Source organism: Sceloporus undulatus, chromosome 4, assembly GCF_019175285.1.
Source record: "Sceloporus undulatus isolate JIND9_A2432 ecotype Alabama chromosome 4, SceUnd_v1.1, whole genome shotgun sequence".
In the NCBI taxonomy this organism is placed as follows: Eukaryota; Metazoa; Chordata; class Lepidosauria; order Squamata; family Phrynosomatidae; genus Sceloporus; species Sceloporus undulatus.
The window spans coordinates 70,502,986-70,518,574 of NC_056525.1; the positions used below are offsets into that span (position 1 = coordinate 70,502,986).

At 45.4% G+C, this 15,589-nt stretch overlaps 1 protein-coding gene and 1 long non-coding RNA gene across 5 annotated transcripts in view; one reads left to right on the forward strand and one right to left on the reverse strand.

Moving 5' to 3' along the window:
• LOC121928585 overlaps positions 1-3,557 on the reverse strand; it is a 17,357-nt gene extending 13,800 nt beyond the window's left edge. Inside the window, exons 1-2 of one of the 2 annotated variants that reach the window (XR_006103526.1) lie at positions 3,099-3,557; positions 1,556-1,772 (exon numbers count right to left, since the gene is read on the reverse strand). This is a non-coding gene — a long non-coding RNA (uncharacterized LOC121928585). Of the gene's footprint in view, positions 1-1,555; positions 2,024-3,098 lie in introns of those variants that run through there. The other variant, XR_006103525.1, reaches the window with a different exon arrangement.
• Positions 3,558-4,631: 1,074 nt separating this feature from the next.
• KCNC4 (potassium voltage-gated channel subfamily C member 4) overlaps positions 4,632-15,589 on the forward strand; it is a 50,394-nt gene continuing 39,436 nt past the window's right edge. For all 3 annotated transcript variants that reach the window (XM_042465394.1, XM_042465395.1, XM_042465396.1), the window contains exon 1: positions 4,632-5,455. In XM_042465394.1, the coding sequence (XP_042321328.1) occupies positions 4,754-5,455 (702 nt within the window). In that variant the 5' untranslated portion in view covers positions 4,632-4,753. The remainder of the gene's footprint in view (positions 5,456-15,589) is intronic.

A 15,589-nucleotide genomic window follows, 5' to 3' on the forward strand; every position in this document is an offset into this window, starting at 1 on the left:
GTCTGCTATTCTCACATTATTTGGGATCCCATATTGCGACAAGAGCAGGACATACAGTAAATAAATAAATATTTTTAAAAAATTAAGATGTTTTGTATTTTCCTCTATCCTTTTAGGCTGAACATACATAGGGTGTTTTGTTTTTTTTTTTGGTGAGGGAACAACTTGGAGCCTTCTAGTTTAACGTCACAAACCTTCTGCAAGCAATCAGTCCAGGTCCTTTTTAAGAGTGATTTGTGTGCTAGTGGTTGAGCCCCACAACAGCAGAAAACTGGCTGTTCTGGGTTTTAAGCCAAGCTTTGAAGAAGCTATCCAAAATGCTCATCATATTTTGAGGATAAGGTTCAGCACCTCGGATAGCACCCTTAAAGTTCAAACTAATATAGTGGGCCCTCCACATTCACTGAGGTTAGGGGCATAGGACCCCGGTGAAAGAGAAAAAAATGCAAATTTAAAAAAAATTAACCTGCAAGTACACCTCTCTCTGGAGTTTATCACACGGGAGGAATTTCTCTTAATTTCGAATGAAAAGAAAGTGGGGCCAGAAAGCATTCACGTGAATTCGCTAGTTCAGCGAATGTTTGTGAATTCGAACTGACTTCCCATTGCCCAAAAATAGCTTGCCATTGCCTGAAATTGCATGTGGTAGTCTATCACGCAATAACATGAAACCCTATGATTGCATTCGGACTGACTTTCCATTGCCCGAAATTGCGTGCAGTAGTTTATCACGCAATAACGTTAAACCCCATAATTGTGTTCGGATTGCGATTGGATTATGCTTCCAATTTCCCTTGTCTGATAAACTCCTATATCCTCCAGTGCAACTCTATGGCCAATATCCAACAGAAGGAGACCACAGGATTGCACTAGAGGACTTAGAAATGCCTAGAGAAGTGTTTTTTTCTCAAGAAATCTCTAGGTCCACCAATGTGATTCTATATTCAACTTCTGGCAGTCTCTCTGGAGAACCTAAAGATTCCCAGCAAGGACATATTAAGCAAATCCATGGATAATCAAATCCACAAAAAGTCAAAGCAGCAAATGTGGAGGATCAACTTTACTTGGATTCCTCAGCTCACTGATATGGAAGCCATCAGTGTTATGTCTTACTTGGAGAAGGCCTCCTCGGACGAGGAAGAGGAGAGCCAACACGCCCCAAAGGAAGCTGGCAGTCCTGCTCTGGAACTGCCAGAAGCAGAACCTGGAACATCCCATACAACTCCTGAAGATCACAAAGTAAACACAGAGCCACTTTATCCTGTGGAAAATCATAGATTGAAATGGCAGCTGCAAAGGAACAAGAAACCTCCTGATCTGCCTCAAAACAAAAATACTGAGTTAATTGGGCCAGCTATGCTGATTTACAGCCATTGTTGTTGTTGTTGTTGTTATATCCTGCCCTTCTCCCAAGATTGGGAGTCAGGGCGGCTTACAACATTAAAAGACACCATATATACTAGCATAGTCAAAGTCATTCCTTTGCTTCAGGCAACAGTTCCAATACCGCCTTTTCTATATTTCTCATGCTAAATTTCTGGACTTTGGTACATACCTTGGATCACTCTGTCTCTCAGGGACTTTCTGACTGGCACTGGGCCTGACGTGTCACCATTAGATCTTGCGCTGCCTTGACTGCATTCCTGCTTTCGCTGACACTCAGTATGTCACCACAGACTGGCTTGTTTTCTTCACTGTCACTTTTCTCATGGACTGTAGGTTCCCTCAGCTGGGCAACTGCCATCTTTAAACAGGACACCATGCTTCACCATCTGCTGAGCAGGGAGGAAGAGGGGAAGAAAGTGAGAAGAGAACAGCATTACCCACCATTCTTCTTTTGTACTGCCTGGAAATCTAGTCACAGTTCTGAGCTCCATAAGTCATCATGAGGGAGATCGACAAGCTGGAACAGGCCCAGAGAAGGGCAGCCAAAATGGGGAAATGGGCTGGAAACCATGCCTTATGAGGATCAGCTTAGGAAGGAGAATATGTCTAGCCTGGAGAAGAGAAGGTTAAAGGGTGACGTGAGAGCAATGTTTAAATATATGAAGGGATGCCTTATTGAGGATGGAGCAAGCTTCTTTTTGCTGCTCCAGAGACTAGGACCTGAAGCAATGGTGTCAAGCTGCAGGAAAAGAGATTCCACTTAAACACTGGGAAGGACTTCCTGATGGTAAGAACTACTTGAGAGTGCCTCCTTCTTTGGAGGTTTTAAAAGAAAGTCTGGATGGCCATTTATAGGGATGCATGGCCAAATGGGGTTGGACTGGATGGCCCTTGGGGTCTCATCCAACTCTTTCTCTGAAGGAGAAATGCGCTGGCCCACCCTGATCGCCCTCCTCTCTGCCCCAGTGGCCACTCCACCATTCTCCTTCCTTAGAGGTCTTCAAACAGAGACTGGATGGCCATCTGTCAATGGGGATGCTCTGATTGAGATTTCCTGCATGGCAGAATGGGGTTGGACTGGATCAGGGCCCTTGCGGTCTCTTCCAGCTCTATGATTCTATCATCCTGTTTGATCCCACTTGAACTGCCCTGTCTCCAGGCTCTGGAATTCTGGGCAGTGGAGCTGCTTGTGGCCCCAGAGCGGAGCAGCCGAAGTGAGTAAGGAGGCATGGTTGGAAAGGAAGGATGGAGAAGAAGAGGGAAAGGAGAGAAAGGGAGAAAGAGTAAGAAAGGTGGTGGGTTGAGGAATGGGAAGAAAGAGAGAGAGAGAGAGAGAGAGAAGGTGGATCCGTCAGTAGCGCTGTAAAATGATGCCGATGGTGGATGTAGGTTGTTAAATGCACCATAGATTGGAATGGAGCCTTGTGTGTCTTTTGTACTCTCCTGTTTCCTTCTGGGGAAGTACTGTCATTGGTTTTAATACCTCCCCTTTTGCATTAAGTGTTCAGTTACATAAATGTTTAATATCGTTTATATATATGCACACACACACACACACACACACACACACATATATATGAACACACACACACATGTAATACACACACACAACAGTCATGTAAGGTGATTCTGAAGATCATAAGCTTGCACCTTGCAATAATACACTCACAGACACAGACACACACGTATATAATATATCCCCTCCCACCCACCCGCTAAATGGCCCTTCCCAGAATGCCCTCGCCTGGAGCCCTGGCAGTCCAAGGGGTGTCAACCCGGATCACAGCCGCAGTCTGGACGCAGGGGGCTCGCTTCCCTGCCCTCTCCGCCTCCTTTCCCCGCGTCTTCTGGCAAGGATCCGGCTCCGCTCCTCCGGCTCTCTTCGGGGGGGGAACCGAGGCGCCTCTTTGGGGCTGGAGTCCGCGAGCCTCAGGCGGGGCTCTTGCGGGAGACGGCGCCCGGTCCAAGGAGCCCAAGCGGCTTGGCCGAGAGTCCGCTCTCCCCGGGATCCGGATCGCCAGAGAGGGAGGGAGGGAGGGAGGAGGGGGCACCCTTCTTGGGCAGCGCCTCCCTCGGGAAGGAAACCGGCGGCGAGAGCCCCTTCGGAAGTGGGAGCCCGCGAGGCCTCTGCTTCGGACCCTCCTTTCCTTTTCCTGAGGAGGAGGAGGAGGAGGAGGAGGAGGGAGCTCCTCCTGCTGCTGCTGCTGCTGCTGCTCCTTCTGGGACTCAAGGAGCCCCTCAGAAACTCTCCCCAAAGTTGAAAGACCGCTTGGCGGCTCCTTTGGGGCAGAGAGCGAGAGCGAGAGAGAGAGAGAGCCGGGCGTCCTCCTTTCCCCGGACGGGTGCTCCCTCCCCTTCCGAAGGAGCTGCTCCTCCTTGCCCCTGGGCCCCCGGAGGGCTGTGAGCTGCTCCTCTCTCTCTCTCTCCCGGAGCCCTGGGCCCAGAGCAGCCCCCGAGGAGACCCAGCAGCAGACCGCCGCTCCCTCGCCAGCCCCAGAGACAGGGCCGGCCCTTGAAGGGCGCCAGGCACTTTTGCGGAGGAAGGACCCTTGCCTTGGCCGCCCGGGGAAGAGGCGTTCTCCCAGCGCCACGGACCCCTGGCCCGACGGAGGAGGAGGCACGCCTGGCCCCTTCTATCTCCTCTCTTTCGCCTCCTCCCTTGCCTCTTCCCCTCGTTTCCCCCAGTTCCGGCCTCCGTTCCTCCTTTTCACTTTCCCTCTTCCGCTCCTCTTCCCCTCTCTTCCTCCTCCTCCTTTTCTTCCTCCTTCTCTCTTCATTCCTTTCCCCCTCCTCTTTCACCCTTCCATCGTCTTCCTTCTCGTCCTTTCCTTTTCCTCTTCCTGTCCCCTTCCTCCTTTTCTTCTTCCTCCTTTCCTCCTCCTTTCCTCCCCTTGTTCCACTTCTTCCTCCTACTTTCCTGCATTTCTCTCCTTCATCCTCTTTTTCCTCCTTCTCTTTCCTCCACCTTTCCTCCTCTTCTTCCTCCTTGACCTTCTCCTCTTTTCCTCCATTCCTCCTCTTCTTCTTCCTCCTTTTCCTCCTCCACCTCCTTTTCCTCTTCTTCTTCCCCTTGCCTCTTTCTCTTCCTCCCTCTTTTCCTCTTCCTCTTCTTCCACCTCCTTCTCTTTTCTCCTTTTTTCCTCCATTCCCCTTCTTCCTCCTTTCCTCTTCCTCCTCCTTTCTTCCTTTCCTCATCTTCCTTCTCTTTCCTCCTCCTTTCCTGCTTTTTTACTTTCCCTTCCTCCTCCTTTTCCTCCTCCTCCTCCTTTCCTCCTCTTCTTCCTCCTTTCCACTTCCCCTTCCCCTTCCTCTTTCCTTCCCTGCAGGAGGGCCCTGGGGCCAGGTCCCTCAGTGCTGCAGCTGCTCTATGCTGAGCTCAGTGTGCGTTTCCTCTTACCGCGGGCGCAAATCCGGGAAGAAGCCCCCGTCAAAGGCATGCCTGAAGGAAGCGCTGGCCCCTGGCGAGGAGGAGGAAGCCCCACCGGAGAAGATCACCCTCAACGTCGGAGGGACCCGCCATGAGACCTACAAGAGCACCCTCCGGACCCTGCCGGGCACCCGCCTGGCCTGGCTGGCCGAGCCGGAGGAGGCCCCCTCGTGCCAGGGCCAGCAGGGCCAGGAGGGCCACTTCGACGCCCAGCGTCGGGAGTTCTTCTTCGACCGCCACCCGGGCATCTTCGCCTACGTCCTCAACTACTACCGGACAGGGAAGCTCCACTGCCCAGCTGACGTCTGCGGGCCCCTCTTTGAGGAGGAGCTCACCTATTGGGGCATCGACGAGACCGACGTGGAGCCCTGCTGCTGGATGACCTACCGCCAGCACCGTGACGCTGAGGAGGCCCTCGACAGCTTCGAGAACCCGGAAAGCGGGACCCGGGGGGGCAGCGAGGAGGAGGAGGAGGAGGAAGGGGCCCAGGAGGAAGAGGAAGGGGTCCCGGAGAGAACCCTCCAGCGCCTGGGCTTCGAGGAACGGGGCCCCGGAGGTGGAAGCGGAGGAGGCTGTGCCCGCCATTGGCAGCCCAGGATGTGGGCCCTCTTCGAAGACCCCTATTCCTCCAGGGCAGCCAGGGTGAGTGGCCCTCCCCAGTCAGACCATGGGTTCCTTGTAAATGGGACTTACCCACACTGTTGAGGCCCAAGGATCCTCTGGGGTTCCTGTTGTCATTCCAATAGCTATACGGTGGTCTCGCCACCTTGGCAGCTTTGACATTTGTGGAATTGATGATTTGCAGATTTGATTTATATCTTCTCTCTTGGAATCTCTAGGTCCTCTAGCATAACTCTGCCAGACGTTGACCATACAGTTGTGCTGGAGAACCTAGAAGGTCCTAGAGAAACCACTTCTCTTTGTAGGCCTTTGTAGGCCCTCCAGCATGATTCTACGGTCAACATCTGCCAGACGTTGACCATACAATTGTGCTGGAGAACCTAGACGTTCCTAGAGCAGTGGCCCCCAAACTTTGCCCTTTAAGAGATTTTGGACTTCAACTATCAGAAGCATTCAGCCATGTTGGCCAATAGTCTGGAATTCTGGGAGCTGAAGTCCAAAATCCCTTAAAGAGCACAGTTTGGGGACCACTGTCCTAGAGAAATGACTTCTCTACACCTTTGTAGGTCCTCCAGCATGATTCTACAAGCAACTTCTGGTAGATGTTGGCTATAGAGTTCCATTGATGGACCTGGAGATTTTGAGAGAGGTGTTCTCTCAGGTAAAAGTAAAGATGTGAGGTTGTTGTTGTTGTTGTTGTGTTTTTTGTTTTTGTTTTTGTTTTTTGCTTTTTCCACATTCACAGGGGTCCTTCACCCTTAATCCCAGCAAATGTGGTGGGACCACCATGACCTGCTTTCTCCCAGTCTGGGATTCAAGGTGGCTTACAAAACCTAAAACAGGTATAGCTTTAAAAACAATAATCACATCATACAAAAGTTCGAAATATAATTAAGTGATCAATAGAATGAAAGAAAGCTAAAAAAAAAGGCAATTAAGAAGGAAAAGAACTCATATAAACAGGACAACTCATTAGGAAAGGATATTTCCATCTCAGCAAGATGTTCTGGGTTGAGGATTGGTATAGTTGAGCATTGATAGGTGCCAGGCATGGGGCAGAGGGAGAAAGGAGGCAGTGGTTTGTTATTATTGTGTGTGTGGTGTGTTGTGTGCCTTCAGGTCCTTTCTGACTAGGGTTGCCATTTGTCCCGAAAAACCTGGAAAATCCTGAAGGGACAAAAAAAAATGTCCCCACCGGCTGGGCCTGTTAAAGCAGTTAATCTAGGATTTCTCCTTCATTATAACATAATGGTAGAAAAAGTGCAATGATGAATGTGCTGAATCTGTATAATAATATGCATAATTATAATAACTGGCATAATATGCCAATTGGATGCCCGAATATGAGGGACTGGAATATGGCAACCCTATGGCAGTCCTCAGGTGAACCTATCCTGGGATTTTATTGGCAAGTTGCTTCAGAGGGTTGTGGTTTTTTTGCCATGGTCATCCTCTGAGGCTGAGAGCATATGACTTGTCCAGTGAGTTTCATCCCTGCCAGTTCTTTGGGAACAGCTGGGTTTGTGGCCTCCTCTTATTCCCCCCCTCCTCCCCCCAAATCCTGCCCCAGGCTTTTTTTGCCTACTTGGTTCTCTTGACCTACAGTAGTTGCTTCACCCTTCTGTTTCCCCTCACAAAGGCTGCTGAAAGGAGTTCCTACCATCTCCCCACCCTCCTTGTGACCACCTTGCCCATCTTTGGCATCTTCCTTTGCTTCTCCTCATATGACCCTTTCTCCTCACTTTCCCTGACTGACATAGGGGACAGGGGATGTCTTTTTGTGCACCTTTCAGCATGCAGATGGGTGATTCTTTGCTTCCCATACACACCCTCATGATGTTATTCCAGCACCCAAACTCCAGTCCGTCATCACCATAGGACACAGTTGTCTGTCAGCAAGTGACCGACAGTTGGTCCTCTATGGCAGCATTAGAACAAGCTGCCACAATACTGTGGCCTTCTGAGGGCCTCTTTGGATGCTATAGACATTTATTTTCCTCTTCTACCCACTCAATTCTAGATCTGACAGTTTTAGGAGAGCCCAATCAGAACTGGCTATTTTTACCTTCCTGTTTGAACTCATCTATATGTGCTTGGAAAAAGCTGCAGAACCTGAATCTTGCTTTTCCTCCAAAGTAGACAAAGGGACTGTGCAGACAGGCAGCCACCCATTTTTGCCCCAGAAGGAGGCCACAGCAAAAAGATGCCATGGCCTCCGAGGGACCAAAAAGAACTGGCTTCTGGGCAATTTCTTTTTATGTCCCCAAAGGGATGCTATTGACACACTTGTGCACCATGATGACATAGCGCAGTCTGGGTGCTGTGCCCTAGGGACATCATCATGGTGCTCCCAATGTGCTATGATGATAGCGGGTTGGCAGAATTAAGGCTCGGAGCATGTGAATGCTCTGCCTTAGTTCAGCCCTAGTACACAGTCAGGCCGGCACAAAGCCCGGTTTGTACTGCCTCTAAATCTGTAGACTATGGGATTTACTCATGTGTTGGCTCACCATTCAAAACTGTTTCAGTGGGTTTCTTGTAGTTGGGACTAACCAACACTGCTTAGGCACAAGTGTCCTGGGTTCTTGTTGTCATTACAGCATTTATAGCCTACTTTTCCCCCAGTCTGAGATTCAAGGTGGCTTACAAAACCTAAAACAGGTCAAGCTTTAAAAGCAACAACTACATCATACAAAAGTTAGAAGTATAATTAAGTGATAAATAGAATGAAGGAAAGTTAAAAACATGACATTTAAAAAGAAAAACAGCTAATATAAACAGAAAAACAGAACATCTCAGCAAGATATTCTGGGTTGAGCACTGATGTAATGCACCACAACATAAAGGTGACCCCTTTCCTTTTATTTGCACATACATGTATGTACACAGAAGTACATCTGTGTGTATATGCATGAGAATGTTTATACATGTGTATCATAATCTGAGAGAAAAAAATTCTCAGTTGAGACTCAGAATATGCCCATTTCTTCCAGACTTGGAGAGGTGCCTTTGACACTGGGTGTCAAACAGTGCCGTTGTTGTTGTTGTTGTTGTTGTTGTTGTGTGCCTTCAAGTTGTTTCTAGTTTATGGAGACCCTATCATTACAATTTTTATTTTCCCCATCTTCTCTAACTCTCATTAGTAAAATGCAAGCCTATACTTTGAGGTGGTTGTGAGACTGTCCCATTACTGTACAGTAGTAACTTACTCTTAATCTTTAGGATGATAACTTGCAGGAAGTTTTGTGATATCTACTACAGCTGCTTGTTTGTGGGTTTTAGAACAAGAAATATAGTCTCATCCTACGTCATTCTCATTTAGACACATATAAATAAACACACAAACTATCTTCACACTCATTTACTCTTGCATACAAATATTGTTCACAAACTTGCCTTTGTAATATAGGCATACACTCCTGCTTTTCTCCTCAAGAAACAGCCATATACATATCTCTTTCCTTAGTCACCTGGAATGTACATATGTTGCCAGATAGCTTTCTATCTCACAAGCATACATTTGGGATGCAAAAGAAGTGTTGGCATTTAGAGGTGTAAACTGCAGTTGTCCTGCCTTCTCACATCAAAATGCAAGCTAAAGTTGGAAGCAGCGGAATTTACTTCATCCAGCATATTTTCTTCCAGCCAAGCCTATAATTTAGGCAGCCATATCCCCAAAAGATAAGTCCTGGAAATGGAATGACAGACCCCTTCTCAAGTCTCAAAGATCTTAGGGATCCAAAATCCCTTTCAGTTTATAAGAGCGTCCAAAATAGACTAACTATAATCACCCTCCAAGGTTTTTCCACACTGCACCCTCTTGTCTCTCAGCTTCTCTTGGAAAATACTTCTCTTGTCCATTGACCTCAAGGAAGCCTGGTGGTGAGATCATAATAGCTGTAGTTTGGAAATTAAAAAGTTGCTCCAATTCTAATTGTTAATATCTAGTGATGTGGAAGATGGCTTTCCTTCTTCTCACAAACTTTCTTTATAAAGCAACAATCTCACCTTCCTTCCCCAATAGCTTAGAACCTGTTTTTCGCAAGGTGGGGGAGAGGTTTCATCTTGCTGGAAAAATCTGGACCAAGTTTTGGCTCTTCTTCATTTTAAAATTCCTTTACACCTGAATAATGGATAAGGATTATCCTCTTCTGTAAATGGGTGCAGTTCAACTGATTTCAAATTCTGGAGAAGTTCAACAAGACTATTTTAATTGGTACTATCTAAACTTCCAATATCTGTCCTTATAACATCACATGCTGGAGTTGAGAATGGTGTTTAAACAGTTCCTAAAATATAAGTGGGTTGTCTTGGAAAATGGCTTTGTTCTTCATTAGCTGGTGCAGAACTAATCCTTTTTAAATGGATCTTTCATCTTACTATGAAAGAAAGAAACGCGAATTAAACAGTTTCAACTCTTCTTCTCCATCCCCACACTCATTCACATGCAGTGTTTGCACAAAGATATTTCTGATTTTTGTTATTTGCTAGGCTTTGAACTTACTAAAGACTGTCGTAGATGTCTTTTTCACCATGGGAGTAAACTGTTGCAGAATAGATTTTGTTTTATTAGTCCTTTTACATCAGAAGTAGCGTCACTGGTCCTATAAAGTTTTGCTTTGCTTTATCTGCCCATCAAATATTTTATAAATAGTAGCTAACATGTCCTGAATTACCAGGTTTAGGGAAAATACCTTAAATAATGTCAAGCCAGAGCACCTGAATTTTATTTTTAAATAATGGACTTAGGTCTAGTGTGAGAAAACTTAGTTCTTCCAGATGATTTGGCCTACAGCTCAATTCAAACCCATCCAGCATAATAAGGCATGGTGGTAAAAATATCTGGAGGGCCAGATGTTCCACACCTCTGGTATAGCTCTATTGAACAGTTGTCATTAAGTGCCATCATGTTACTTCAACCAATGGTGGCCCTATGAATGAGAGCCCTCTAAATTGACCTGCTCAGGTCTTACAGACTGAGGACTGTGGCTTCCCTGATTGGCTCTATCCATCTTGTGTGCAGTTTTCCTCTTTTCCTTTTGCACTCCATGTTACCAAGCATTATAGAATCATAGAATCATAGAATCATAGAGTTGGAAGAGACCGCACGGGCCATCCAGTCCAACCCCCTGCCATGCAGGAAATCCAAATCAAAGCATCCCCAGCAGACGGCCATCTAGCCTCTGCTTAAAGACCTCCAACAAAGAAGACTCCATTACACTCTGGGGGAGTTTGTTCCACTGTCGAACAGCCCTTACTGTCAGGAAGTTCTTCCTAATGTTGAGGTGGAATCTCTTTTCCTGTAGCTTGCATCCATTGTTCCGGGTTCTGTTCTCTGGAGCAGCAGAAAACAAGCTTGCTCCCTCCTCAATATGACATCTTTTCAAATATTTAAACAGGGCTATCATATCACCTCTTAACCTTCTCTTCTCCAGGCTAAACATCCCCAGCTCCCTGAGTCGTTCCTCATAGGGCAAGGTTTCCAGACCCTTCACCATTTTAGTTGCCCTCCTTTGGACACGCTCCAGTTTCTCAATGTCCTTTTTGAATTGTGGTGCCCAGAACTGGACACAATATTCCAGGTGGGGCCTGACCAGAGCAGAATACAGTGGCACTATTACTTATCATCTTTTCTAGTGAGTCCTTTATTTTCATATGGCCAAAGTGCACAGCAACCTCAGTTTAATTGTCATTGCTTCTAGGGAGATTTCAGGTACGATTTGCTCTATGATCCATTCTTTTGTCTTTTTAGCAGGCCACAGAACTCTTCTCCAGCACCACATTTTAAAGGACTTGATTTTCTTCGTATCCACTTTCTTAACTATCCAGCTTTCACAACCATACATAGAAATGGGAAGTACAATGGCATGGACAATTCTAGCTTTACATTTCAGGATTTTGTCTAATTTATAGCTGCCTTTCCAAGTCCCAGTCTTTTTCTGATTTCTTGTCTGCCATTTCCATTCTACTTAATGGATATACTGAACAGTGAAAGCCAAATCTGTTGATTCCAGTTGGTTGCAAAGTTGAAGTCAATTTGGATTTTTATTTCTGATATGTTTAGCCAGCTATTAGTTTTTTTTAAAATGGAGAATGGGGCAGGTGTCACAGGGCATGATTAAGGCAAAGCTGTTGCGTATGGAGGCTTTTTTGTTGTTGATGTTTTGGAGTTGTTATTTACACCTAATTTTTATTTCAGTTTGGTGGGGCTTGGGTCTTTGAAAGAGGCCTTGAGGGATTTGGTGATCACAAGAAAAGAGCCTGGGACCACTTGCATTCTGTGGGATATAGTTACGCCACCCCAATTTTAATCGTCCCTGCTCTGCCTCTGTCTCCAGATAGGCTTCTGTTTTGCATAGCCCACTTACAATCCATGTCTCTTGACTAGCTAGCTCCCATGAATTGCTAGCCAGTTGACTCTCTCTCTCCTTTCCTCTTACATACATGGAGACACCCACCCACCCCTCTTGATCTAAAAAGGAAAGAGCTTTGTTCAGCAATACCAAAAGCTGTTAATGTACCAGTGTTTTGGCTGAAGCTGGCTAAGTCCCTGGGATGACATCAGCCACAGTGTAGGAGTTCAGAAACAGGGCCAGCCCTACCTACCACTTAAGTTAGTTGGTTGCCTCAGGCAACAGTTATAGGGAAGTGTCTGGTAAGTGTTGGAGAACAGAGCAATGTAGCCTGCCTAGCATCCCTTAAACTAGGCACTATTCCTGTTGCCAAAGTGAAAGTAAGCTTCCACTCATCAGTCCAGGCAGGTCACCTTTTTGTGCACTAAATAGTGTTGGGGCTCCAATCTGTTTGTTGCCTTTGTCAGCAAAATGTCTGTGATCAGCACCATTTGAACTTAGAAGCTCTTTCTTCACACCTATGCAGAAGCTATTTCCAGAACACAAAGCGGAGAATGAAACATGTTAATGACAGCATGTGTTTGTTCCTGAATTATACTAAATCAGGTTAGAAAGTTGCTTAGAGACCTCGTTGACTCCATATTAAATGCAGAAAAATCTTCATGGCTTGACTTTGGCTGTGGGAAGGGTCTGACTTAGAAGTAACAGCAGGAATCTGTGCTTTATGCTGGGAAGAAGCACTGCACCCCTGCAGTGCTGAACAAAGAAATGGCATGCTAGAGTCTCACAGAAACAGCTGTAATCATTAACATGAAACACTGCAGCAGGATGCTTAACAGAGGAGGGCAGAGTTAAATAACCTTAAATGAAAGCAGACCTTCCACCTCACTTTCTGTCAGCCAAACAGGCAGACACTAATTTTGCATCCAAGAGCAGCAATCAATTACAGATTGTGTGAAATGTAAAGACCAGAGCTGTATTATGGGCAGAGGCCACCAGAAATTCATGCAGAGATTCTTTGGACCTAAGAGGACCCCATCACCTTCCCTGCCATCAGATGGCAGTTGGACTGACAATAGCAGAAATGAAAGCCTCTCTGGTGGATGGCCAAGAAGACAAACAATGGGGTCCTAGAGCAGACCAAGCCAGAGATCTCTCTGGAAGTCAAGATGACAAAACTGAGACTGTCATACTTCAGGCACATCATGAGAAGAGAGAACCACCCAGTAATGCTAGGAAAGCTGGAGAGAAGTAGAAAAAGAGGAAGGCCACATGCTTGATGGTTCGACTCTATTAAGGAGAACATGGTATGTGTTTACAGGAGCTAAGCAGAGCAGTGATTGAAAGGGAGTCAAAATCAACTCAAGGGTAGTAACAACTAACAAACAAAAATCAGATGAAAAAGACCTAGATCCAAATTCTTACTCACCCATGAAGCAGATTGACCTTGGGTAAGATATCATCTCTCAATCTAATCTGTTCTCAGGGTGTTATGAATATAAAATGAGGTAGGAGGAATAAAGTTCTATATAGGCCAGCATGAACTCATGTTTCAGTGGTCATTGTGGCTGTTCTTAACATTCCTTTCAGTATCATGTTCACAGCATGGAAACATTATTACTTCTGATGTTTACTTTGTAGGCCAAAGAGCCATCCATGTCATGAACCACCTTTTACCTGCTAAGGTTGGCTTGTCAGCTGTGGACATCTTGGACCAGGATAGCCTCATTTCATGAATCCATTAGCTGGCAACATCTAGAGTACGACTACTGTAATGCACTGTAAATGGAGCTAGCCCTAAAGACAGGTATCTTGAAACATGTTGAGAGCCACGGAAGATGTTTCAACCACTTACTTCAACTCTGGCTGATACTTTTATTTGATAATTTGGCAGCCAGAGTTGAATTGGGTGGTTGAAACATCTTCACTGGCTCTCAAACTGTTTTGAGATATACTTTAAGATGAAGGCTTTGGACAGGTATGTGAAGTTCCCCTGGATCCCATATGAACCTGTCTCTTCCTTAAAATTTTATTAGAGTCTCTCTTCCTCTGGGGCCCCAGATATTTTAAGCTCATTAACTGCATGAGACTAAAATATTTACAGAGAGAACATATGTGGGTTTTCTCCTCATTCACTGTACTTGTTAGTGTCAGGGAAGGAGGGATTTCCTCCATTATGGCCTGGTGTCCACTGACAGAAACTTCTGTAGCCTTGCTCCACTTACATTTGTTGTTGTTAAAATGCACTTGTAACTTGCTTTTGCCAGTTTTGACATATGTTGACCCTAAAAACGAGCAATGCCTTGTTATTAACGGACACACTCAGGTCTTGCAAACTGAGTGCTATAGTTTCCTTTATTGCATCAACCCACCTCTAACATAGTGTTTCTCTTTTTCTAACATTTTCAACTTTATCTAGTATAATAATCTCTTCTAATAAATTTTGTATCATGAGATATTCAAAGTATGATAGTCTCAGTTTAGTCATTTTGGCTGCTAATGGTTTGCTCTTAAGAGCTATTTAATTGTATTTTTGGTGGCCCATGGTATCTGTAAAACTTTCCTTCCTCACCTCATTGCAAATTAGTCGATGTTTTTCCTATCAGCAGTCATTCTTGTCCAGTTTTCATAGACATAAATTGGAAATACCATGGATGATTCTCACTTCAGTATTCAATGATATATCTTTTACACCTGATGATCTTACCTAGTTGCTTCATAGCTCCCCTTCCAAATGTTGGTCTTGATCTGATTTCTTGACCACAGTCACCATATTAATAACTGAGCCAAGACATAGGAATATTTAACAATTCTGATGTCTTCTGATGTCTTCATAAGCTTTAGAGCTGTGTAGATCTTACCCTGAATGCACCAGACCACCTCTGAAATTAATGGGGTTGTCATAAGTTAACAGGCAACTTGAAGGCACATGCTTTAGTTTAAGATCTACTGTGGTCATTATTTATAACAATACAGACCTAGAGCAACTACTAAGGAAGATAAAGGAAGGAAGTGCAAAGGCAGGCTTATTGTTGAACATAAAGAAAACAAAAATAATGACCATGGAGAATTTGCACAAATTCATCCTGGACTATGAGGAAATGGAAATAGTAAAAAAAGTTCTCATACCTTGGATCAAACATCAATCAGAGCAGGGACTGAAGTCAAGAAATCATAAGAATAAGAATGGGGAGGGTAGCTATGAAAGAACTAGAAAAGATCTTAAAATGTAAGGCTATACAACTGAGTGCAAAAGTTAGAATTGTACAATCCATTGTATTCCTTATTACCATGTATGGATGTCAGAGCTGGACAGTTAAGAAAGTGGATAGGAAGAAAATCAATTCATTTGATATGTGGTGCTGGAGAAGAGTGCTGAGGTTACTATGGACAGCCCAAAAGACAAACAAATGGGTCCTCGAACAGATCAAGCCAGGAATCCCCCTAGAAGCCAAGATGACTAGATTGAGGCTGTCATACTCATATAATGAGAAGGCATGGCTCATGGGGGGGCCGGGAAAACAATAATGCTAGGAAAGCTGGAGGGAAGTAGGTCACGGGTATGAATTTACAGGAACTAAGCAGAGCAATGGAGGACAGGAAGTCTTGGTGATTTCTCATCCATGGGGTCTCCATGATGGATCAAGATCGACTCAAGGGTGGTTAACAACAAAAAATAGTCATCTGAAATAATGTGCAGCTAAATACCCTAAAGGCATCAGATCCCACCTGATCTTGGAAACTAATTGGGGTCAGCTCTGGTTGGTGCTTGGATGGAAGACCACCAACAAACACTGTAGGC